The following is a 25,305-nucleotide window of genomic DNA, read 5'->3' as shown; positions in this document are numbered from 1 at the left end:
CCAGACTTCAGTTAGTGTGTCTCAACCGGTGAATGAGAGAGGACGAAGGGTAAGCAGCGACAATAACAGCTAGCTTGCATGCATATATATTGGCAGAAGTTTTGTTATATTATTAATGCTTTGTCATGCACTGTGTTGTGCTGCGTACTCTGTATATACTTCTGAGGTGTAACGTTAAATGAGACTAGAAAGTGCACGGACAGAAAACTAGACAGTGTGCTCAGGCGAGGGCCCGAATCAGATAGCAGCACTGCTGAAAACAAAACACTACAGTCAGCACAGTTGTGACTTACACTCTACCACTGAGACTGCTGCTTAGTTTGAGTTAATACACTTCATAGTGGTTGAGGGTGATAACACGGGGTTTTAAATGGTTAGGTCAGTGTTGTTGTGTTGCTCCGTTAGCTTCTTAGCTTGCATTGTGAATACGTTGTTGTGCTAAGCTAGTGCAGATAAAAGATTGTGTAAAAGTGGTCATGAGGACATGAACAATGATCATGAGGACATGAATGTGTCTTATTCACTGCTGGATCTGGACTTAGTGAGTTTTGAAAGCAGGAAGAGGTTGTAAACAGTCTGCTGTTGTTCTGGAGCTGACAGATGGCATTGGCTGTGTTTCAAAATCTAGTAAGTTCCCTAACTAGACAGCAGTCGAGCCACTAGCTCTCAAGATAACTTGAAATTATTTAAATTCAGTTAACAATCTTCCAAACACAGCTCTCAGTAAACGATATAAATCTTTTTACAGCCACTGTAGTTATGAATTAAATCTAGACTTTTAATAAAAGGGGAATTTAATAATCAGCAAAATAATTTTGTTACATAAAATTTAGTGAGCTGACACATGGCATTGGCTGTTTCAAAATCCACTGAGCTCCCTAACTAGACTGCATGTCGGTGTGCTTTCTGAGTCACTGGCTCTCAAGATGTATTTAAAAAATATTTAAAATAAATTTAACAAGTTTGCAAACACAGCTCTCAGTTATTGCATATCTTTGTTACAGCTAATTTTGTTACATAAAATTTTGATTTTCTCTTCTTAATAATAAACTAAACATGTTAACTATTTAAAAAATCATGAGAATAATCATAAGCTTGATTATTTTAATCTGTGCAGAGCCCCAGTTTCTGTTTCAGAAAGGTTAAAAATAAGAATCTTTGCAGCAGTAATACAATATAAAATATCATATAGCCTATAAATGAGGGCCCTTCGAATCTTGTCTTGGGCAATGGGAGCGCGTGAAGTTACAAAGATCAATAACCATTGATTTTGCATGTCTTGTGGTAATCAGAAGTGTTGTCTTGGCAGGCAGCCACTGAAACAACTACTGTATTTTAGTTCCTGTCCAACCAGTTTTATGCTTGTAGTGTTTTGAGCTTCCAATTTTTGAATACCGTTCCCACAGGAAACAATCTGCCATCTGGTCCAGCAGAAAACGTGAGCATGGCCCAGTTCGGGGGGCAGAAGAACCCTCCATGGGCGGCCCAGTTTGCCGCAACAGCGGTATCACAACCCGGCCACACAGGACAGTCCCTGGACCTGAACAGTTTACACTGTAAGTCATCATAAATACTTACATAAACACAAGCACTACTTTACTTTCAATACAAATTACTTAATTGTTAGTTGAAACATGCATTAATAAAGATCTCTAGCTCATGTAGCTCTAGCTCTCTAATTGTGTGTGTCAAAGCTTACAATGTTTTTGTTTGGTTTACATTGGCAGGTCAAAGTTTGCTTGTGTTTGTTTAAATGATGTTGATAGCAGTTACAATGTCACGTGTTTCTCCCATAGCTTTAGGAGTACAGCAGCCGTCCCTCTTGGGAGCGTCTCCGATGTACACTCAGCAGTCAGCTTTAGCTGCAGCCTCCCTCAACACACAGTCAGCTGCAAACTACCAGCTCTCGCAGCAGACCGCAGCACTTCAGCAGCAGGCCGCTGCAGCCGCTGCTGCTGCATTACAGCAGGTGAGGCCCTGGCTGTGATCCACCACTGGAGGAATTGCACAATAAATCCTTTGGCTTTGTTTGGAATAGCATTCTAACATACTAGACTTAATATTTCTACAGTATGTAGTGTGTATACTGTGAACAGAATGCAAATTATTCTGGATTCCCTCAAGATAACAATCAGCAGAATGTGTGCAATATCTCCAGTGTGATGAATGAAATGGAAGCAGTTACACTGGCTTTTAACAGGACTCATTTTTTGATTGGATTGCAAAGAATTAAGACATAATTTTATGCAAAATGTAAACAGAGTAGTATACTACTGTTTAAAGCATATATTGTGGAATAATAGTATAGTACCTATTATTTTCCCAAAATGCTAGTATTTGATAAATGAACTGGAAGCAATTGCAGCAGCTTTTAATGTAATGTTTTGAATAATTTTTTGATTGTATTGTCAAAAATTAAGACACAATTTTATGCAAAATGTGACAACAGAGATGCATACTACTGTTTAAAGCATTCACTGTGGAATAATAGCTAGTATTATTATTTTCCAAAAATGGTAGTATTTAATAAATGAACTGAAAGCAATTAGACGATTTAAAAAAAATATATATATATATATATATGCATTTTTGATTGGATTGCCAAGAATTAAGAATTTTTTTTATTTTTACACAAAATGTGACAACAGAAAAGCATGCTACAGTTTAAAGCAACAATATTAACTTTTACCTATTATTATTATTATTATTATTATTTTATTTTTTAAAAATAGTAGTATTTTGATAATTTTTTTTTTTACTTTTTTTTGATTGGATTGCTAAGAATTAAGGCATAATTTTATTTGTCAGATTAGCATACTACTGTTTTAAGGCATTTATTGTGGAATAATAGCTAGTCTATTACCTATTATTTTCCAAAAATGCTAGTATTTGATGAGTGAACTGGAAGCAATTACAGCGGCTTTTAATGTAACATTTTTAATACATTCTTTAATTGTATTGCCAAGAATTAAGTTTTATGCAAAATCTGAGTAGTATACTTGTACTGTGGAATAATAGCTAGTGTAGTAACTGTTCTTTACAAAATGTGACTACTGAGTAGCACACTACTGTTTAAAGTGACAATACTGACATCTTTTACTGTGGAAAAATAGTTAGTATAGTACTTTTTTTCCAAAAATAGTAGTAATTATACTGTATATTCTGTGCACATAACACTGCACAGTAGCACCTAAACCTAACCTGATCATTGTGTTGTATAAATTGCTTCCTCCTTCATTCTGAATTGTATCGTCTGCATTTTTAGCATGCTCAGTTGTTGGAGCGCTGTAACCTGAGCCCTTCCCCCAGCCTGCAGTCTTGAGTCACTGGTGTGTTTTATTTTAGTCGCAGATCAATTCAGCCCTGCAGCAGTATCAGCAGCAGCAGCAGCAGCAGCAGCAGCAACAACAACAGCAGCCACCTCAAGGCCCCCCGCCACAACCTCCACCTCAACAAACCCTTTACAACGTCCCACATCAGGTACACACGCTCAGTCTCATACACACCACCTCTTTCACTTCACCTCTTAGCTTTTCTAAAGATAGTAGTTGCCCTAGTTTTATCATGAAGGTTTTGTTCGTTGTGATATCAGAAGGTCATGGATTTGATTCCCAGTGAGTTTATGTGCTGGTAAAATGCATTTGCTTGGATGCACTGTAAGTCTCTTTAGATAAAAGTGCCTGTCAGGTGTGTAATTTGTATACACCATGACAGAAGAACTAAAAGGACTGCAGTCCGCAGAGCGTTTACTCAAAAGAGGGCAAGTGCTGCAGTGCATGAGTGCCTGTCTGCATTATTTAACTCTCAGGACTCAGTTCCAGTCTCACTCTTGGTAGATGTGGTCAGTTCTGATTGTGAATCCAAATACCATGTACCTTTCAATTTATATTTTTCTATTCTGTACTGGCATCATTTAATTGTGGTGTAAAAAAAGCTAAGATTTAAATAAATAAATAAAAAAGTAATACTTTTATTCAGCAAAAATGCATTAAATGGTAAAAAATGACATTGAAGACATTTATGATGTCAAAAAAAGATATCTATTTCAAATAAATGCTGTTCTTTTGGACTTTCTATTCATCAAAGAATCCTGAAAAAATATCATGGTTTCCACAACCATTTTAAGCAGCACAACTGTTTTCTACGTTGATAATAATAAAAATGTTTCTTGAGCAGGAAATCAGCATATTAGAATGATTTCTGAAGGATCGTGAAATGATACTGAAAATTCAGCTTTGACATCACATGAATAAATTACATTTTAAAATATATTAAAAGAGAAAACATTATAAATTATTGTAATATTTCACAATATGACAGTTTTTACTGTATTCTTGATCAAATAAATGCAGCCTTGGTGGACATCTTTCAAAAACATTAAAAAAATCTATACCTAACTCAAACTTTTGAATGGTATAGTATAGTTATCGGAGCTTATATTTATAGTTAACCTGTAAAAAATGTATCCAATCCAAAAGGTACTCAATCCAGATTTGTTCATTTCACTTAATTTGTGGCTTATGGTTAATGTGTTCTTTTGATTTTTCTTTATTTCTGACAGCTTCCACAGCCCCAACAAGCCCTGCTATCACAGGTACACTGTGTTTCCAAATGCTGTATTTGCATCACATTTGAATTTTCCTGGGAAATCCCATGTCGCCATTTTAAAATTTGTAAAAAGAAGCAAGAGATCCCCTAATATTGCCAGATATGAAGAGTTTATGCTCTGACAGTGGTGCTATGTGTGTTTTGCAGCCCCCTGTTGCCTTGCCCACCAGCCTGAGCTTGTCAAACCCGCAGCAGACTGCACAGATAACCGTGTCCTACCCGACCCCCCGCTCCAGCCACCAGCAGCAGACCCAACCTCAAAAGCAGCGTGTTTTCACAGGGGTTGTCAGCAAGCTGCACGACACTTTCGGCTTTGTCGATGAGGATGTCTTCTTTCAGCTCAGGTGCTTTATAGTAAATGTGCAGGTTTGAGTTGTGAATCAGTCTTTTAAAGGCTGCATTTACACTGCAAGGCTTAATGCACAGATCTGATCTTTTGACCATATCCAATTTTTTTGTCCCTCCTGTTTACATTCACTTTAGACACGACTGGTATCTGATATCTGTGTTTACATTAATCCCCGCCCAAAATTATTCTGTTGGTGATTGCTTACTATGCAACATCAGGGCTCAACAATAAGGACTGCCCGATGGCCTGGGGCCAGCGTGAAAGAATCTTGGGCTAGTTGATGGAACTGTTACTTGCCTGATCGGGCCAGTGCTGCATCTTCACAGAAGTTGATAATTTGTGCGTTTATAAGCCTTGCCAATTTAAATATTCAAGCGCATGTAGACATGAAAGTACCTCAGTACTGTGTCTCTCAGTTTGCTACTCGTGCGCTGTGTGATAAGTTTTGTATGCGCAGCAATACACATTCAAACCGCGTGCCCAGAATGCCACGTCTCACAGCGTGCGAATACTCTTTCACATATTCCTGAGCTTGCATGGACATATTCACACAAAATTGTCATTCACACAAAATTGCCCGTCTTGTCGAGTATCATCGTAAACTTAGTCGATTATGTCTTCAATGAACTTAAACGTGAGATAAGATGCATGTGTAACAGTATATTGGATCCGTGCATCTCTTAAAGTGACAGCAGCCTAATATTCCTGCTGCTGTTTGTTTTTATGTTAATCAAACAAAAGACAGAAAAAAAAATCACTCGCTGCTCTTGACTGAATAACTTTAATAAGGGATAATCTATATTTATACAGTGAAGACTATGCACCATGATTACTTGCCAACATGGATAAGTTAAAAGCTGTTATGGATGATTGCAGCACAAAATTTGAAAACAGTAATTGTTTTTATTTTATCTACAGGTCGTTAGATCTAGAATTCTGAAGTGAAATAAAGTAGCATGTTAAAATTTATTTCAAATGAATTAACAACAGAGAGAATTATGTGTCTGTAGCATCTTAATTTAATGGTGAAGCTGTGAGTTTACACAAAAACAGCGAAGTTATCACCTAGGATATAAAGTTTCCACCTCTTAAAAAAAAAAAAAAAAAAAGCTGAAAGTAGTGCACATCTGCTAGATGTCGGATATGTATCTGATTTAAAACCACATTTGGAAGTGGCTCAGAATGGATGCGAAAAAATTGGATCTCTTGTGGATATTTGTGTTTACACTTGTGCAACAAATCCTGGGGCCTGTACTCAGGGGAGGATTAGTTTTGAGTTGACAAAACCAAACCACTCCAATCCGGCTTTGTTGGTACCATGATGCTGATCATCAACTTTCTCTGTCAACTCAGGCTTTGATCCTGAGTATGTGGATAGCGTGCACATGAATCCGTGACATCAGTGGCAAACAGCCAATCACATGCCTTGCAACAGAAATAAACTGTGATTCACTTCTCGCGAGAGAGCCAGCGCGATTCAAAACTATTTCGCTGAAAATGAAGAATTTAAATGCATTTACACTAATGGAAAATACTTGTCTGTGAAAGAGGACAAATAAAAGAAATGATCTTTCTCTATCAGTGCAAGTGAAAGTTGTGAAGTTAGTTTATATAGCTGATAATATATAGCGATAGAGACTTAAACATACAAAGTCATATGTAGTCATTTTTAAAGAGTATATTTACTCCTTATTTAGGCCTATATTACATATGATCTATATATATTAATATTCATCGAAAATAAGTGCTTAATAACTACTGTTACACTAAACTTACGTGTGTGTAATGGATTAATAACATTATAGATCATATAATTATACAAATCATATAAATTATATTATCATTAAAACCAGACAATTTCATCGTTAAATATTTGTTTTTACTATATAATGACCTTTAATTTGGAGGAAGAGAAACTGGGGGAGTAACTTTATTGCGTTGGGTGTGTCAGTGTCACTTAGCTTAAATCCGATTGGTCCAATTTCAGTTTGAAATCTCTAACCCAGAACATAACCTGCTCTGGAGCAGGTTAGCCGTGGAGCGTAAGTTACTATTTTTGCTATGAACACCACTAAAAGTCAAGGTACTTTAATGGTACCTAAAACCCAGGATTGGCGCAAACTAATCTGAAAATTACCTGACTAGCCAGCTAATCCGGCTTCATGGTATAGGCCCCTGATCTGTGTCAGATGTGTTTAAAAAATCAGAATTTTTTTGACAGAGTAAACGCAGATGAAAGGTCAGGTGTTTAATTTGTGTGTGTGTCTTTGTAGTGCGGTTAAGGGCAAAACACCTCAAGTCGGTGATCGTGTTCTGGTGGAAGCGGTCTACAATCCCAACATGCCTTTCAAATGGAATGCCCAGCGCATTCAGACTTTACCTCAGCTGCCCAACCAAACGGTAAGCAAACCCACATAGTCTGAATGGATCCGTGGCAGATACAGTCTGATATGGTTCTGCATCCACAGTGTGTCATGATGCTGCTGTTGATTCCTGTGTTCTCAATCTCCATGTAGCACCAGCCGCCTCAGCCCTTACCTCAGGTTTCCCCACAGCTGTCCAGCTTTTACTCTGAAGCAGGAATGCCACGCTACTCTGACATGCATTCTGCGGTGGATTCAAGACAAAATGTAACCCACGCCACTTGACCCCTGTGCCCCAAATCCCCATTCTGTCCTTCTCCTCCCCTTTATCTTCTGCCTGATCCACTCCTCCACTCTCCTGTTTCACAAACAGGCTTTAGTCACATGTCCTTGGGTTTCTTTTCGCCCACCTAAGACGAGTTGCTGTTGCTGCTTTTTCACCCTACCCTGTATTACAGCTCACAGCTTGCGTGTTGGATTTGTAATTGAACATTTTTCAATCCATAGATTCCATCTTTAGCTAATCAGCACCTGCTGTGCTATTAATGCACTTTGTATTGGGGGGGGGATGCTGTAGTCTGTTTTTTTTTTTCTAAATATATATAAAAAAAAAATCCCCTTTAAATTTCATACCATAATATTAGTAGTACAAATACCAGTGAAATTTTGCCTTTTATAATGATTAACACTAATTACCTTAAGCTAATTCATTAAAAAATATACACTGGGTGCAGAATTATTAAGCCAGTTGATTTTCCGATCATATTTTTTTTCCAAGCACATTTTACCAATTCCAATCCACATCAGTCTTAATAACTACTATTAATGTTGTTTTTAATCATTTATAAGTGATATATTATTGTTCATGAAGGCTGGAAATGAAAAATGCATTATATTCAGGTGTGCAGAGTTATTAGGCAGGTTTTCTTTTACAGGCAAAATGAGCCAAAAAAGAGATTTAAGACTGAAAAGTCAAAAATTATTAAATACTCATGAGAAGGACTCTAATGCAATACTAGAAATTGCAAAGTTAAAGCATGACCAAGGGACAGAAAAATGCTCATTGGGTCAGCGGGGTCATACAAAAACAGGTGGAGAAGAAAAGACACATGTTAACTGCAAAATAATTAAGAATTAAGGTGAAGAATTACCACATCCATTACCACATCCTCTCGTACCACTGTTTGAAGAATTTATCTTCCAAAATCTGGCTGCAAGTTTTGGAAGATCATTTTTAGTCCATCTCTGCACTCCAGGTGGGTTGCAGTTCTGGAAAATGGTGATGCTGGAGATTAAAGGGTTCCTGATGGTTTCTCACTTAATTCTTCACATTAATTCTTAATTATTTTGCAGTTAACATGTGTCTTTTCTTTTCCACCTGTTTTTGTATGACCCCGCTGACCCAATGAGCATTTTGCTGTCCCTTGGTCATGCTTTAACTTTGCAATTTCTAGTATTGCATTAGTATTGAGTCCTTCTCATGAGCATTTAATAATTTTTGACTTTTCAGTCTTAAATCTCTTTTTTGGCTCATTTTGCCTGTAAAAGAAAACCTGCCTAATAATTCTGCACACCTGAATATAAGGCATTTTTCATTTCCAGCCTTCATGAACAATAATATATCACTTATAAATGATTAAAAACAATATTAATAGTAGATATTAAGATTGATGTGGATTGGAATTGGTAAAATGTGCTTGGAAAAAAAATATGATCAGAAAATCAACTTGCCTAATAATTCTGCACCCAGTGTATATATAAATGTTAATAAGTTAAATTAAAATAATGGCATGTGGGTGCAAATATTTATCAAATAAACACTGTTTAAATTTTTATTTTTATAAAATGAAGAACAAAGAAAGTCTGGTATTGTTACTACTGCTATTTTTATTTATTTATTTATTTTAAACATGATCATGAATTACCTGTACTTTTGACATCTCTACACCTGGACTCAATTGTCACACTGAGCAGGTGCATGTTGATAAAGCAAATGCAGACTGCTGTCTGTTTTGTTTTATGTAACTAACAATAATTTTGAGACTCCTTTTGAAATGCCCAGAATGCTTGCCTTGCATTATCTCTTGAAAGAAACTGTTTTTTTTTTTCTTTCAACAGGGGCCAAAAGTGGTAAATGATAACAGCAGTGCTTCTACTTCCTCAGTCTCCAGCTTTTTCTAACCATTTATTTTCTTTTTACTTAGTGCTTCTCACTCATTTAGGCACCTTTTCCTCCCATCCTTTAAAACAGGTTATCTAAACTTTATGTATTGGAGACGGATTAATTTTATTTATTTAAAGGCTTGTTTTATAGCCCCTAGTTGAAAGCTGTCATAAACATTTTGATGTTTGTTTTTTGATGAATTAATATACAGCAATATGTTTGTTTTTGTTTTTATAGATGTTGGTTTGTTGTCTGAACTAGGGCTAGTCGATTTAATTTAATTTATTAATAAATGTAATTAATTTCCACAAAAGCAATGGCAGTTTGGTTGAAATTTACTACCTTCCTTTAATTGAAGGGGAAATAACAAAACATTGAGACATTTCAGGCTAAATACATGATTTTCGATGTCAAAATATATTAGTTATAAATTGAACTGAGCTATTGAACTATATCGCCCAGCTCTAGTCAAGCACTAGTTCATTAAAAAGATATTGTGATTTTTCTTATCTTGATGGTTGTACATACTAGCAAACCCATCCCTTTTTCTCCGTCTCATCTTCTCAGAACCAGCCACCAGGCCCGAACATGATGAAACCAGGTCCCACCATGATGCAGTCTCTACCCCCGCCCACCACGTTCAGCGTCCCGGCCCAGGGACCTCCTCCATCTCTTCTGCAGGCTCAGCTCTCAGCTGCCTCTCTGGCTCCACTTCTGCAGAACCCACCACAGCCACTGCTTCCCCAGCCACCCCCTAAAGGTGCATCAACCCCCTTGACCTTTTGCAGAGTCACGCTTTTACAGAATCAAATCTGATCTCCCGTTTCTCTCTCTGTGCCGTGTGTAGACTCTGTGTTCTCAGGGGGTTTGCTGCAGCCCCCGGTGCGGATGATGCATCAGCCACAACAAGTGAGGCGTGTGGACCCCTCACCCCGCTTCCCCAGCCGCAGTGACCGACCTGAACTCATTTTGAGGAAGGATGACCGCAGGTCAGCGTTCAAACATACATCTGAGAGTTAGGCTTGCTGCGGTAGTCCTTGTTACCGGTGTTACACAGTCTAACAATTACATTACCTGGTGCACCGCCGTCACGCCTGTCGTTTATCCTTTTCATAGAAAAGGTCACTCAAAAGATGTACAAACAGTGGTACTCGGATAAATAATAGCCTACAACAGAAACTGAATAAAGTAATCAAATGTAAAATAACACTGGATAGTCTTCACTGTATACATTAAATATAAATTAATCCTTATTAAATCTACATAAGTTATTTATTCAAGAGCAGTGAGTGATTTTATATTTGTCTTTTGTTGTTTGGTTAACATTAATGGCACAGACTAAAGCAGTAATATTGGGCTGCTGTCACTTTAAGACAGAATGCACGGATCCAATATACTGTTGCACAGGTGTTTTTCTTTCTCAACTGTTTACATTCACTTCAGACATAACCGACTGTGTTTACGAGAATACTTACCAAAACGGCATTTTGACAGTTTTGTGTAGTCTATTTGACTGTTGCTTATGCGCATTCTGCTCCATCTCAGACCGAATGAACAGAAAACCCCCTGGGAAATAGTGTCTCTGTTGAGGCTTAAAGGATTAGTTCAGTTTCAAATTAAAATTTCCTGATAATTTACTCACCCCCATGTCATCCAAGATGTTCATGTCTTTCTTTCTTCAGTAAAAAAGAAATTAAGTTTTTTTTATGAAAACATTCCAGGATTTTTCTCCATATAGTGGACTTCAGTGGAGCCCAAACGGTTGTAGGTCAAAATTACAGTTTCATTGCAGCTGCAAAACGTTCTACATGATCCCAGACGAAGAATAAGGTTCTTATCTAGAGAAACCATCGCTCATTTTCTAAATTTAAAAAAAAAAAAAAATTATATAAGTTTTAGCAATAAATGCTCATCTTGAACTAGCTCTCTTCTTCTTCTCTATTTGAATTCCAGCAGTGTAGACACTGCTAAGTGTATTACTGCCTTCCTCAGGTCAAAGTTTGAACTAATTGTTATATACTTGCACTAGAAGATTGTATATGACAATTTAGTTAAAACTTTGACCACAGGAGGGCAGTAATACACTTAGCAGTGTCTACACTACTGGAATTCAAATAGAGAAGAAGAAGAGAGCTAGTTCAAGATGAGCATTTGTGGTTAAAACGTATACAAATTTTATTTTCAAATGAGTAATGGTTTCTCTAGGTAAGACCCTTATTTCTCGTCTGGGATCACTGTAAACTGTAATTTTGACCTTCAACTGTTTGGGCTCCATTGAAGTCCACTATATGGAGAAAAATCCTGGAATGTTTTCATCAAAAACCTTAATTTCTTTTAAACTGAAGAAAGAAAGACATGAACATCTTGGATGACATGGGGGTGAGTAAATTATCAGGAAATTTTAATTTGAAAGTGAACTAATCCTTTAATGCACTTTTAACGACACTGTTTAATGTTAGGCACATCCTGCAGTTTAGCAGCAGTGTACTGCATTTTACAACATTATTCGGCTGATTTGAATGTTAAGTTTGGCGTAGGAAAGAACAAAAGCACACGCTGAATGTGGCAGCAGCACAATAATCATTTTACCTCTTGTTTTCATAATCACTGGAAGCAAAAATTTGGCAAAAAACAATTACGATTAATCGCACAGCCCTAACCCACCCCCACCCCGCTCGTGACATCCCTACTGAGATTACAATTACTTCAACCAGAAAAAGTATTGGGTATTGAGAATTTTAATGTGCTCTACATGCTCATTCTTTATTTTGCCTCTGTTTGTGTAGTCGGGAAAGAGAGAGAGAGCGAAGAAGATCAAGAGAACGTACACCCACAAGGAAACGTTCTAGAGACCGGTCTCCTCGTAGAGAACGTTCTCCAAGACGGCCACGCAGAGTCGTCCCAAGATATACTGTGCAGTTCTCCAAATTCTCTCTTGATGGGTAAGTTAATTGTTTTCGAGGAAGTATCTTGACGGATATCTTGAGATGCAAATTTGGTATAGTTTTTGTTTTGTTTTGTTCATCCCAGACATGGGAGAATGAAATTGTTTCTCTACAGGTCCAGGCAATAATTCAACGTTAATGTTACCAGCATGACAACAATATATAGAAAAGTCATTTTGCATACCGAATATCAGCAGTGCAGTCCAACAGATAAGGCAGCGGTCGGGAGCCTATGGCTCGTGAGCCAAACTTGGCTCTTTGACAAAAATCATGTGGTTCGCCAGGTCTTGCCGACAAATGATCGATAAAAAAAATCAGACAAATCACTAAAGATTAGCTTTCTACAGAAAATATACATGACTGTCTTTTTCTGTTCTCTGCAGTTTCAACTGTGACGTGATGGAGTTACGGCGGAGGTATCAGAGCCTCTACATCCCCAGTGACTTTTTTGATGCTGTGTTTACCTGGGTGGACGCCTTTCCCTTAACACGACCTTTCAACTTTGGAAACTACTGTAACTTTCACATCATGCATAAAGAGGTGGACTCTCTTGTGAAGAACACAGCTGTGCTGGACCCACCTGATGCCAACCACACCTATAGCGCAAAGGTAGTGCCCCTCATCTTTTTCTAATTAACGTAATACTTTTTCCAGGTTTGATTCAGTGGTTTTTGACAGTCATGATTAATATTGATGTTATAGGTGATGCTGCTGGCCAACCCTAGTCTAGATGAGCTGTATCATAAGTCATGTGCTCTGGCAGAAGATCCAGCAGAGCTGAGAGACTCCTTCCAGCACCCTGCCCGCCTCATCAAGGTACAGCTCTCTGAATTACACTACTAACTGCAACAAACTAACTAGGTTTGTGTAATCAGCTTGCATTATGTAATCATTAACTTATGTGCTTTTTAATGTAAATTTTTTTGCACTTATATTGTAGTATTTCACAGGGATCGACATCATTACAGTGTCGGGGACTGTAGCTATTATAATCCTGCAAAACATTAATGTTTTAACTCTGGGTTTTTATGTCTGTATCTGTACCAGAAAACACCATCTAGCCTTTTTTGTATGGTTCAAAAGAACAGCATACATCTGAAATAGAAGTCTTTTGTAACATGAATACCATCATTTATTGACCTCTGAGCTCATGTTAGCTCCATCTGGGATTTTTACTTCCAGAATTCTGATGTTGTAATCTATTAAATGTCATCTACACTGAAACTCATTTTCTTGTTCCCCTGGACACTGAAAAATGTTTGTCCACTCCTGTGTTTAATGTGGGGTGTTTCTAAAGGTGTTGGGGAGCTGACTGTGATGTCTCTGTCCTATTCCATTGCTGAACGCTTTGCTGTGTGGAATAAGCTCGTCTGATGTTGTCTCTCCCTGTGTCCGCCGCATACAGCGCCTTCAAGAGTGCTCAGCAGCTTCCCAATGTTGCGTAACCCATTTGAACTCCTCTGTTTTCAGTTCCTGGTGGGGATGCGGGGCAAGGACGAGGCCATGGCCATCGGGGGTCACTGGTCTCCCTCTTTGGACGGGGCAGACCCGGAAAACGATGCCTCGGTCCTTATAAAGACAGCCATTCGTTGTTGTAAGGCTCTGACAGGCATTGATCTGAGTTTATGTACCCAGTGGTAAGTACAGCTTCTTTCTCGATTTGTGCCGACGCATCTCCATGTGTGCATCTTTAATATTTAAAAAAAAAAAAAAAAAAGGCCCAGCAGACAACATCCAAAATCTGTGACCCGCTGCATGGTTTTGATACAGCAGTGTATCTCCTGACATGTTTGATGCTTTTGTGTTCATAATTTTTTATTTTTTTTTTGCAATGTTTATGCTAATGTGTGTGGCAGTCCTGCCTCTATATCTATATATGTGGTGAATGCATTGATTCTTTTGCTCCGAGAGCAGAGCCAGAGGAGTCGCCGCCGCCATTGTTACTTTCTGTTCTCTCTGACCTTTGCCTTGTGTTAAATATCTTACATATTTAACTTGCTTTCACTGTGTCTGAATCTGTCCTTCTCTCACACCCCCGGGGGTTCGTAAGCTATCTTTCACGACCAACCGGTTCAGATTCACGGGTGCCGATGGGAGGGGCCTGGCGCAAAGGGGGAGGGGTCATTGTAGTTTTTGTTTAGCTGTCGATATTGTCTGTCGACCTCCCTGATGCGTGGCTGCCGTTCATCCTGAGAAACCCCCCGTGGAGTTCCGCAGACTGTATTTTCATATGCGTCTCATTCGGGGGGTCGAGGGGATCGCAGCTTTCTGTGTGTGTGTGTGTGTTGGGGGAAATGGGTGATGTCTCACAGAATGTTTCTTTCCAACGCGCTTCTTCCTTTGCGACAGGTATCGTTTTGCAGAGATACGCTATCACCGCCCTGAGGAGACTCACAAAGGGCGGACAGTCCCCGCACATGTGGAGACAGTGGTTTTATTTCTCCCGGATGTTTGGCATTGTCTTCCTACCCGCTCAGAGTGGGAGGGGCTGTCCCGTGGACTCAAGGAGCAGCTGGCAGAGAAACTCTTGGCTGAACGGAAGGAGGCTGATGGAGAACAGGCACTGAACGCTAATCTCTCTCTTCTCATTTCCGCTTCTCACAGGCACAGGAATAGACAAACAAAACAGTCAGAAAACACAGAAAGAAACAGACAAGTATCACAGGCATCATACAGATCCCACTTTTACCATCCCTTCCTCTCATCCCTGTCTCATCCCTGACCCTCCACCCCATTTCTTCCTGCTCTCCCTCTGTCACGCAGTCTCACACACAGCGGAAGAGCTTAGATCCTACTTTATGACACCAGCGTCAACTGGTAAAACAGCTTCCAGCTCTGCCCATTACATGATTGATGGCCTGATTGACATAACCTGAAATTTCCAACAAACTTAAAACACATTTGATCTGAAATTTGATGCATGAACCAATGAGAACAATTGAGAAATGAATGCTGGAATCTGGAGAGCCAGTTGCGTTTATGATGTTTGTGTGTTTTTTAGATTGTTTTGTTTCCTGTTCGAAATTCAGTATCTGCCGAACTCTCTGAGTTCTGTCTCTTGTCTGTCTCTTTTTTTTAATTTTTTTTTATTTACACTTTTCTCTGATTGGACTGTGTCTAGACCCTTTGTGGATGTGATTTTTCCAGGGAGATTGTTTATCCGAGGACAGTTCTGGTTAGGGGTTTAAGAAAACAAACTAAAAGAGTACATGTGGGCCAGAAAAAAACAGCAATTAACATAGACGTAGGGTTTGGAGACCTTCTCTGAGTGCATCTGTCCCATGTCCATCTCTTAAACCCACTGTCATTGATTATCTTTTTGTATTCCACAGAACTGGCATTGATTGGCTGATGAGTGGGATATGGATCTGTTTCTGAAAGCTATAGAGCTTCCTAGCAGTGGAAATTTTTTTTTTACCCAATCAAGAGCTCAGTAGGAGGAGACAATGAGAGACAGTTGTGACCTTGCTTCTTGCACGGATCAACTTTTGTTTCAGAAAACTCCTTTGGAGTCTGAGAGTGGTGCGTTAACACAATGTTGTCTTTTCTCTCTTCCTCTCTCTTTCACATAACGTGCATAGGAGGAGGACGATAAAGACGAAGATGATTCAAAAGAAGTCACTACACCAACTCACTGGTCGAAGCTTGATCCGAAATCCATGAAGGTGAGATTCCCACAAGCAGCTTATCTGCTGCAGACCAAACTTTTTAGCGTCATGTCATCTTGTACATCTATATTAAAAATCTTTGTGACCTCAAAATTTGAATGGTAGTGTATTTGTTAAAAAAAACAAGTATGAAAATGTAACATTTGATTTAATATCATGGAGTGTTTAAAGAGTTAGTTCACCCCAAAATAACTCACCCTCATGTCGTTCCAAACCCGCGAGACTTTCATTCATCTTCAGAACACAAATGAAGATCTTTTTAAAGAAATTTGACAGCATTCTGTCCCTCCACAGCTGGAACTTTGATGCTTCAGAAAGTTCATAAAGAGATGGTAAAACTAATCAATATGAATTGAGCGGATTAGTCCAAATTTTTGAAGAGACTCGATCACTATATGATGAACAGATTTAATTTGGGCTTTTACTCACATATAAACTTTGATCAGCGAACATACGCAAGCTCAATCGAAACTGAATGACGAGATCAAACTTGTAACATACGAGATCAAAACCTCATTGGTTACGCAAGAGGTTTGTTCTTGCATGTCATTCATGTTCGGCTGAGCTTTTGTGTATGTTCGCTGATCGATGTTTATATGCGAGTAAAAGCCTAAATTCAATCTGTTCATCATATAAAGTGATTGAGTCTCTTCAGAAAATTTGGACTAAACCTCTTAATTCATATGGATTCGTTTTACAATCTCTTTATGAACTTTTTGAGTTCTAGTTCTAGTTCTAGTTGTGAAGGCTGTCTATCAAGGACTCTCAGATTTCATCAGAAAGATCTTCATTTGTGTTTTGAAGATGAACGAAAGTCTTACGGGTTAAGAACGACATGAGGGTGAATAATTTATGACAAAAGCTTAATTTTTGGGTGAACTGACCCTTTAAGGGGATGATAAAACTTAATTGCACACAGGTCAATGACTTACGAAAGGAGTTGGAGAGTCGTACACTGAGCTCTAAAGGGCTGAAATCACAGCTGATCGCTCGCCTCACCAAACAGTTGAAGGTGGAGGAGCAGGTAGAGGAGTCCAAGGAGCCTGAGAAACCTGAACCTCCTAGTGTGGAGGAGGATGAGTCCTGCAGACTGGAGGATGACCGAGAGGTGAGAGAAGACCAGAGGTTTCTGCTCTTATTGAGAGCCTGTCTAAATCAATCGCATGCAAACATGGAAAAATTGTTTCTTTTCAGGAAGAGGAGCGAAAGCGACAGGAGGAGCAAGAACGTCAGCGCAGGGAGAGACGTTATGTTCTGCCAGATGAGCCCACCATTATCGTCCACCCCAACTGGGCTGCCAAGAATGGCAAATTTGACTGTAGCATCATGTCTTTGAGTGTGCTGCTGGACTACAGACTGGAGGATAATAAAGAGCACTCCTTTGAGGTGAGGATCACTGTGTAGTTGCTGCATATTAATGATTAAAAAAAAAAATTAACATTGCCTATGAACTACAAACAGGTTTTAGGACATTTTGCTTGACTTCAGTTGATATAATTAATTACAATATTCTGCTTTCAGCTATACTTTTGTAAATGGTTGTCTTTATTAGTGAAAGGAGGCAAGTAACCTTCAGAAAATATTCATCCAGAGCTAAAACTACACTAAAAAAGAAAATAAACAGTTCCCAAGGTTACAGTCAAACCAGGTCAAAGTGTCTGAATAATTTTTTGGTTCCAAATTTTTATCAATTTTACTGGTAGTCCACTGTATGAAGAATTTTTGGGTATAATATGTCATAGTTTACTTTATTTTGCTATCCTCACTCACATAAATGAACTATAGTGTCCTGCACCCACTAGTAAAAAATATATAAAAAATGTCTGAATAATTTTTGGTTTGACTGTACATTTGTCATTGCCATTTAGTTTAACTTGATGTACTAAAATAACTAAAACTGAAATAAAAATGAATAAAAACTATATAGACAATTTTAAAAACAAATCTAATAAAAATGACAAAAACACCCAGGAAAATGACTAAAATCTAAACTATAATAATAAGAATTTAAAATATAAAAATAAAAGTTAATTCAAAATATTAATAAAAACTATAATAGTATATCAATGATACTAAAATAACACTGTTTTTGATATCTGTTCCAGGTGTCTTTGTTTGCTGAATTGTTCAATGAGATGCTTCAACGAGACTTCGGCTACAGGATCTACAAAGCACTCGCTTCTCTTCCAGGCAAGGATGAGAGGAAAGATAAAAAAGAGAAAGCTAAAAAAGATGCAGAACGGAGAGATGTAAAGAAGGAGAAGGATGAAGAAAATGGAGAGCCGGTCACAAAGAGAATGAGAGAGGAGGATGAGAAGAGGAAGGTGGGGAAATACTTAAAGAATTCCTACGACCATGAAAAACTTGGAAATATTGGGATATTTTAAAGCTGTTTCCTGAAAGAGTCGTGTAAATTATTCAAATCTTGGGTAACACTTTAGTTTAGGGTCCATTTTTAACTATCCATTAACCATCCCTTAATCCTACCCAATACCTGAACTTAACAACTACCTTACTTACTATTAATAAGCAGTAATTAGGAGTTTGAGCCAAAAGTTGTGGTTAATAGTTAATAGTGAGAATTAATAGTGAGAAAATCATGAAAATTTCTGTAGTGAATATTGATCAGTGAATGTAGTTACACTTGGCTCCAAACATTCTTTCATTGGCTAGATTTTTTCATACACATGTTTATTTGGCATCATGAACAACTGGAAAAGATATGGGGGGGGGAATTCACACAGATTTGTCATTGTGGGGACCCTGTTTGGATTGATTCTGTGATTCATTCAGATGTCTGTTAAATGCTCTGGCGTTGTGATTTGTTCAAATGAATTGCATTTTTAAGCTTTTTTTATATGAAAACAACACTAAGCCCCTCAACTTGTGTCTCCTGGCTAAAGGATGAGGAGAAAGAGAGAGGTATTAAGAGAGAAGAATCCAAAGATGATGATGATAACGAAGATGGAAGCAGCAACAACAACGCTGATGAATATGACCCCTTGGAGGCAGAAGAAGCAGACGACTATGATGACGACGGTAAAGGTCACACTGTTTCATAAGCAAATGCACCTGGATCCTCAAACACACTTTTGATCGTGAATTGCATGGATCTGTTTTAAAATGGAGCAAAATCAAAGTGACATGAAAATATTCATATTGTGCTCCTCAGATAAAGATGACGAAGACTCCAATGGCAGGGACAGAAGAGACGATCGTCGAGATGACCGGAAATCCAAAGAGAGATCATCTAAAGATAAAGTAACAACAGATCTACTTTTACAGCACTACATATTTCTAATAGAGAGAGGAGTGGTATACTTCAATATTTCAATCTGTCCGCAGGATGAGAAGAAAAAGCAGATGGTGACATTTAACAAGGATCTGTTGATGGCCTTTGTGTACTTCGACCAGAGTCACTGCGGCTACCTGCAGGAGAAGGACTTGGAGGAGATCATGTACACACTGGGCTTGCATCTCTCCAGAGCTCAGGTGCTGTATTTCACATTTACTTCTTACTTGGGAAGGTTTGATGAGGAACTTTGGAAAGTTTGGAAAGTTTCAGTTCCATGTTTTGGAATTTTGAAAAGTTCCAGTAATTTACTCATTATAATGCTTATGTATTTCTTAAAATCTGACTTAAAACTTGCTCATTCATTTCTATGGGGAAAATTAAGAGAAATATTGAGTGGATTTGACTGTTTTTATTCGAAAAACGCTGAATTTTTCAGATTCTTAACTGTATCTTAACTTTTGTTTGTGTCTTCTTTTTAGCTTTTGGCTAATAATAATATTAGTAAATATAATATTATGAATATGTAGTAATAATAATAATTATTATTATCTTGCTTATTCAATTTAACAGTTATATTATTATGATTATTAATATTGTTACATTGAATAAGCAAGATGACAACAATAATATTATTATTAATACATTTAATGTTATGTTGGAATAAAATTAATTATTATTATTATTATTATTACATTATTTTTGTTATTTAATAATAATAATAATAATAATAATAATAAATATAGCATGATTATATTATTTTAATATTAACTTTTTTTAGTAATGTTAATACTAAGCTACACGTTATTATCATCTTTTTTATTCAATGTAACAATTACATTAGTTAATAATAATAATATAACAAATATATTATTCATTATTGTTGCTTTTATTATTGTTATTAATAAAAATGTGTTAATCATATTGGTAACACTTTGTATTAAGATGTCATTTGTTAACGTTAGTTAATGCATTAACTAATTTGAAGTAACAGTGAGCAACATTTTTACTGCATTTATTAATCTTTGTTCATTTTACTTAATAAAAATGTTCAAGTTAATGTTAGTTCAGTGCATGTTGACAAATACAACTTTTGATCTTAAAAATGTGTTAGTAAATGTTGAGATAGTTAGTTAACAATGAAACTTTATTGTAAATGGTTACCATAATATTAGTATTATTATGTTCTTGTTTAATCAGTTTAACTATTAGTATGAGAAAAGAGAATAAGAGAAAATGTAAGCAGTGACTTCAGGACACAATGTTACCTGCAATTTCTTAGTTGCGAAATACATAGAATATTTATTACCAGACTAATGTATCTTGTTTATATTCTTTTTCAGGTGAAGAAATTGTTAAACAAACCATTGGTTAAAGAGTCCTGCCATTATCGAAAACTGACGGACAGACCCAAGGATGAGCCTAGCCCCACTCTGACCTCTGATGCTCAAATAGACAACCTTTTAGGTGTGCAAAGAGGATGATGGCTGGAACCAACAAGCTTATTTGTAACACTAGAGCACATATCCATGATGCTAGAGTTGACTGAAACCCTCTGTGTGTGCCCGCAGGTAACCAAATCTTGCTGCCTGGTCAGAAGATCAAGCGGGAATCAGAGGAGAGAGGTGAGTCAGGTAGCCTGATCGACTACAAAGGAGCCATAGTGGACGTGGGAAGCATGATGCAGAAGCTGGAGAAGAGTGAGAAAACCCGTGAGGAAATTGAGCAGAAGCTCATGCAGCAGGACATTAAAATGGGTAACAGTCTCACTTGTCTCATTTTTATTGTGTGTTTGAGCAACTATGTCTGATTGTTATGAAAATGTCAATATCAAAGTCAAAACTCAAATTGTGCTCAAATTCATCAGCTGAGGTCAACAATAAGGATTTTTTTCTTCTGGACCAAAATGCTTATTTATTATTTTTAGCATTTGTGTTTAGATTTTCTTTAAATTAAGTTTTCTTTTTAGAAAACTAAAATTAATATTTTGTAGATGCCTTGTGTCTCCATATTTTGTCTTTTTTTTTTTTTTTTTTTTTTCATAAATCATTACTAATGGTCAACCTTTACGTCTATCAGTGGGTTTTGCAAATATTTAACCAATGGAAAGTATTAAAAAGAGCTTGTGAATAAACTTTTTAACTCCATTGGATCCTCAAACTGTCGGTAAATCATCACTCTGCCTCAATCGTGAAAGAAGTGGTGCACACAGTTTGGACCATCTCTGCTTGTTCACAATGAAAAACAGATTCAGTATTCCTCAAAATTAATAAAAACAGTGAAAAACAAACTCGGATATTATGCAAACCTGCAAGAATTAAATGTTAAATAATGCAAATATACTTTATGTATTTAATCTCAATTTAATCAATGTCTTTAACCTTCGATGATCCAAATTAACCTTACTAAAATGACTTTAGATAAACACATTTGTGTTTCATTTTCCCCCCGTTTTTATTACTAAAGTACTTTCTTCTCCTTAGTCATTTTCTTTTACAGTCTAGAATGGCATCACAGCTAAAAGATTTGTTTGAATTGCCCTCTACTGTACAGGCATGAAATTGCATTTCCTTTAGCCTGAGGCTTATTCATTTCACTTTTACCCCCCAGCCCCCCCAACCAAGTATAGCAATTTTTAGGGAGTAACGCAATATTGTAACACGTTACTTTTATATATAGTGTTTTCCCCAACACTATATATAAAAGGCTAATGTTTTATGTATTGGAGTAGCGGAGAAGAGTGTCTTAGTCTAGCATTTGTCATTGAGTCATAGTCAGTACTATCTTAAATAGCCTGTGTGTAGCACTTCATCTTTAATAACATGATATTTTGCTCAAATGATGGAAAAAAACTGAGCACCCAGATAGCTACAATAAACTTTATAACCTGTAAGTTGACGAAAATGTAATGAGATGCACTTACTGCCTCAGATGCTGCCATGTCTGAAATTCGCTGTTTATTTGAGAATGATTTTGGTAAAATGTTAATAATATAATGACACATGCAAGTGTCTGACCATATATAAAGCCACAATGTAATCTTTGACAACAGTGTTATTTTAATAAAAAAAATAGTTTGTCCTATTTCCTGAAAAGTGTTGTTTTTGGAGATGCAAGGTTTCTGCCCGACAGCAATGATTATTATTTTATTTTATTTTTTTACAAAAAGAAAATTTGGTTAATTCCATAAACTAAAAAACAATAATTTTTCGTAACCTCAATACCATTACATGTGCTGACTGAGACTTTTTGTTTTGTAGAGGAGGATTCAAAGCATATTTCAGAGCTAGAAGCAGCTAACCGCAGCCTTCAGAGGGAGCTGGACGAGGTGAAGAACAATCTCAGAGACACGGAGAACAACCTGAGAGCCTCAGACCAGCAGAAAGGCAGCTATGAACAACAGCTCCACAGCACAGTGTCCAGCCTCGACACCATCATGAAGGAGATACAGGGGGTTTTATCAAACGTATGAACCTTTATTTACTGTGTAGTAAATGGTGAGCAGGACTATTGAAACTGTACAGTATTTTTAAATGAATGATATATGTGTTTTTTTTTATTTTTAATGCAGGGTGACCCTTCTGAAGACAGCGACCCAAAAACTCAAGCTAATGGCTCAGATGAGTGAACTTTCCTCTCCAGCTCATCCACATCTGATCTCCTTTCAAATATGTAAATAAGCTTAAAACTAACACAATACCGAAGCTAATTTCATTTAGATTTTTTTGATGTTGTTGTTGGTTTCTGTGTACAAAGTTTTAATAATAATGGAGGTGAACTCTCCGTTTCGTCATAATTCTATATTTAAGAATACGTCTTTGACAAATTAATTTGATCAGAGTCAAATGATTACATTTAACAAGCTCATGTTTAGAAAATATGTTTGAATTATGTAAATTTGTTTTGGTTACTTGTTAATCCACTTAAGCTTTTTGGCCTTTTTCAACAGTTGCTAGTAATTTTAACATGTTTTGCTTTATCAGCATATTTCCTTGTTGAAATAATACACAACTTGTGCCAGTACGTGAATTATTAGCAGAGTTTATTTAGCAATAAAAGTGTTATTTATGTTTAAATCAAACTAAGTTTAGAAACAGCAATTAGGATTTTATTAGGATCCACAATGAGCTGCTTTTTGATTCCTTTTAATTGTTTCCGTGACAAACAGTGAACGATAAACATGTTTTGTTAAATATATCTTTTGTTTGTTTTTGGTCACACCTGCGCATGCATTTAAATTAGCGCATGCATATCAGCTTAATTCCTGAATAATATTCTTTCAGACTTATTTTTTTACTTAATTTGATCTTGTTGCTTTGTTCTGTGATCTCTGTGTAATCCTACCAGGGTAACTTTGTGTGAATGGGGCCATGTTCTTTGTTGTTGCAAACAAAACCAAGGCAGTTACCCTGTTAAAGATGCACTGACTGAGGTCGAGTCCATTCTGAGTCCTGGGTACTTCATATCAGAGTGATTGTAATGTGTCAGAATAGCGTGAGTCGGATATTGTGTGTTTTTCCAGTAGTGTGTTATCCTGGAATTGTTTGGAAGGCAGTGAATTCTTTTGTTTTTTATGTTTTTCCTGTTGTTGGAGCAGAATGATTACAGTGGGTGGTTTCTGCTGAGTGGAAATGAGCCCAAAGCAACCAAGTGCATATTATTTTTCTATTCTGGTGTACTCTATGGTTGTCCCGGTAAATGAAAATAAATAAAGTGCTTCATTTTAACATTTCACTCAGTTAATTTTGGGTTTCTCCATTTGTTTTGGATTTACAGGGGTTTTTGGGAACTTTGCAATGCCAGTTTTTCCCAGTAGATGGCAACATTTGTTTGATCTGAGCTGGAGGAATCATGCATGCACTTTTTATGAGAGACGACTACAAGGAAGGGCTTAATAAACACAATTATACTTCTTGACACAGGCTTGTTGACAATTGTAATGATATGTAAAGTGTTTTGATGAATTTACTTTGATGACTGCAGGATGTTTGCTTGGGCCATTCTGAAATGGTGCATGCGTTGGTCGTGTCACATAGGCATTTAAATGATTGGATACTTTATATTAAATGTTTTAACTACTGTGTACTAACATTTACATTAATTATTTGATACAATGTATTTATTGTGTGGATACATGTATTTACATTGTACTTATATTTCAAAATGATATGCATGTAATTACAGCTATAAATTAATTTCTGTAATTACATCCATAGTTACACTGTTGACCCTTCCCTTACACTTGAACCTACCCTTAAACCTAACCATACCACCAAACCTGTACCTAACCTTACCCGTATCCCACCTCAATAGCAGCAAGTGTTTTGCAATACAACATGAATATGATAAATAAATTGTATAAAACAGTCTCTTTTTTGTAAGTACATAGTAGTTAAAGACACCTAATATGAAGTGGAACCAAAATATTTTATTCAAGTAAACATTTCTATATTTCTGTCAGCACTGTAATAGCAGTGGGTTTATAGTGGAAGACATGAAGGAGATCAGGGTTGTACCGACTACAAGATGATGACAGTCTGCAGGACAGATGTGAAAAGTTACTATTTCTTCTTTAAGCTGTTACCCATAACAAAAAAAAAAAAAAAAAAAACTTGAGATGTACAACTTCCAGTACTGTTTTCTGAATGAACTTAATTCTATGGACTAAATTATGTGAACAAATATCCACAACAAAGGTGTAAATCAGAGGTAAATCTTACTTTTAATCGTGTTTAAAGTTTATGTGAGATCAACTTTACAGAGAATGTCAGCTTATGTAAGGTCAACCTGCAGTGAAATCACAAAATTGTCATAGGTGCTCCAGAGCTGTTGAGGGCAGCAGAGAGGCTAAAGAACAACTACGAACGGGAATATGAATTGAAAGGGGATGAGGTTTGCTGGTTAGCTGTTCATGCT

At 37.0% G+C, this 25,305-nt stretch overlaps 1 protein-coding gene across 3 annotated transcripts; it reads left to right on the top strand.

Moving 5' to 3' along the window:
• On the top strand, positions 1-24,759 carry ccar1 (cell division cycle and apoptosis regulator 1). Of its 3 annotated transcripts, XM_067385845.1 has the most exons (27): positions 1-49; positions 1,407-1,556; positions 1,797-1,969; positions 3,346-3,480; positions 4,562-4,594; positions 4,756-4,952; positions 7,231-7,357; positions 7,474-7,587; positions 10,052-10,244; positions 10,332-10,473; positions 12,271-12,426; positions 12,813-13,038; positions 13,132-13,245; positions 13,900-14,066; positions 14,779-14,989; positions 16,011-16,094; positions 17,017-17,205; positions 17,292-17,483; positions 18,203-18,421; positions 19,001-19,136; positions 19,270-19,358; positions 19,443-19,589; positions 20,733-20,856; positions 20,961-21,146; positions 22,650-22,855; positions 22,961-23,061; positions 24,166-24,759. In XM_067385845.1, exons 2-26 carry the CDS (start codon positions 1,445-1,447, stop codon positions 23,015-23,017), a joined length of 3,729 nt encoding a protein of 1,242 aa, XP_067241946.1. In that variant the 5' UTR covers positions 1-49; positions 1,407-1,444; the 3' UTR covers positions 23,018-23,061; positions 24,166-24,759. The 3 variants fall into 3 exon arrangements, with proteins under 3 accessions (XP_067241946.1, XP_067241943.1, XP_067241944.1); XM_067385842.1 differs by having other exon boundaries at positions 22,961-24,759; XM_067385843.1 differs by lacking the exon at positions 1-49 and adding an exon at positions 568-627 and having other exon boundaries at positions 22,961-24,759.
• Positions 24,760-25,305: the final 546 nt, after the last annotated feature.

The sequence above is a fragment of the Chanodichthys erythropterus genome, chromosome 5 (genome assembly GCF_024489055.1).
Source record: "Chanodichthys erythropterus isolate Z2021 chromosome 5, ASM2448905v1, whole genome shotgun sequence".
Classification (NCBI taxonomy): Eukaryota; Metazoa; Chordata; class Actinopteri; order Cypriniformes; family Xenocyprididae; genus Chanodichthys; species Chanodichthys erythropterus.
This window is presented reverse-complemented; position numbering and strand designations above follow the sequence as displayed.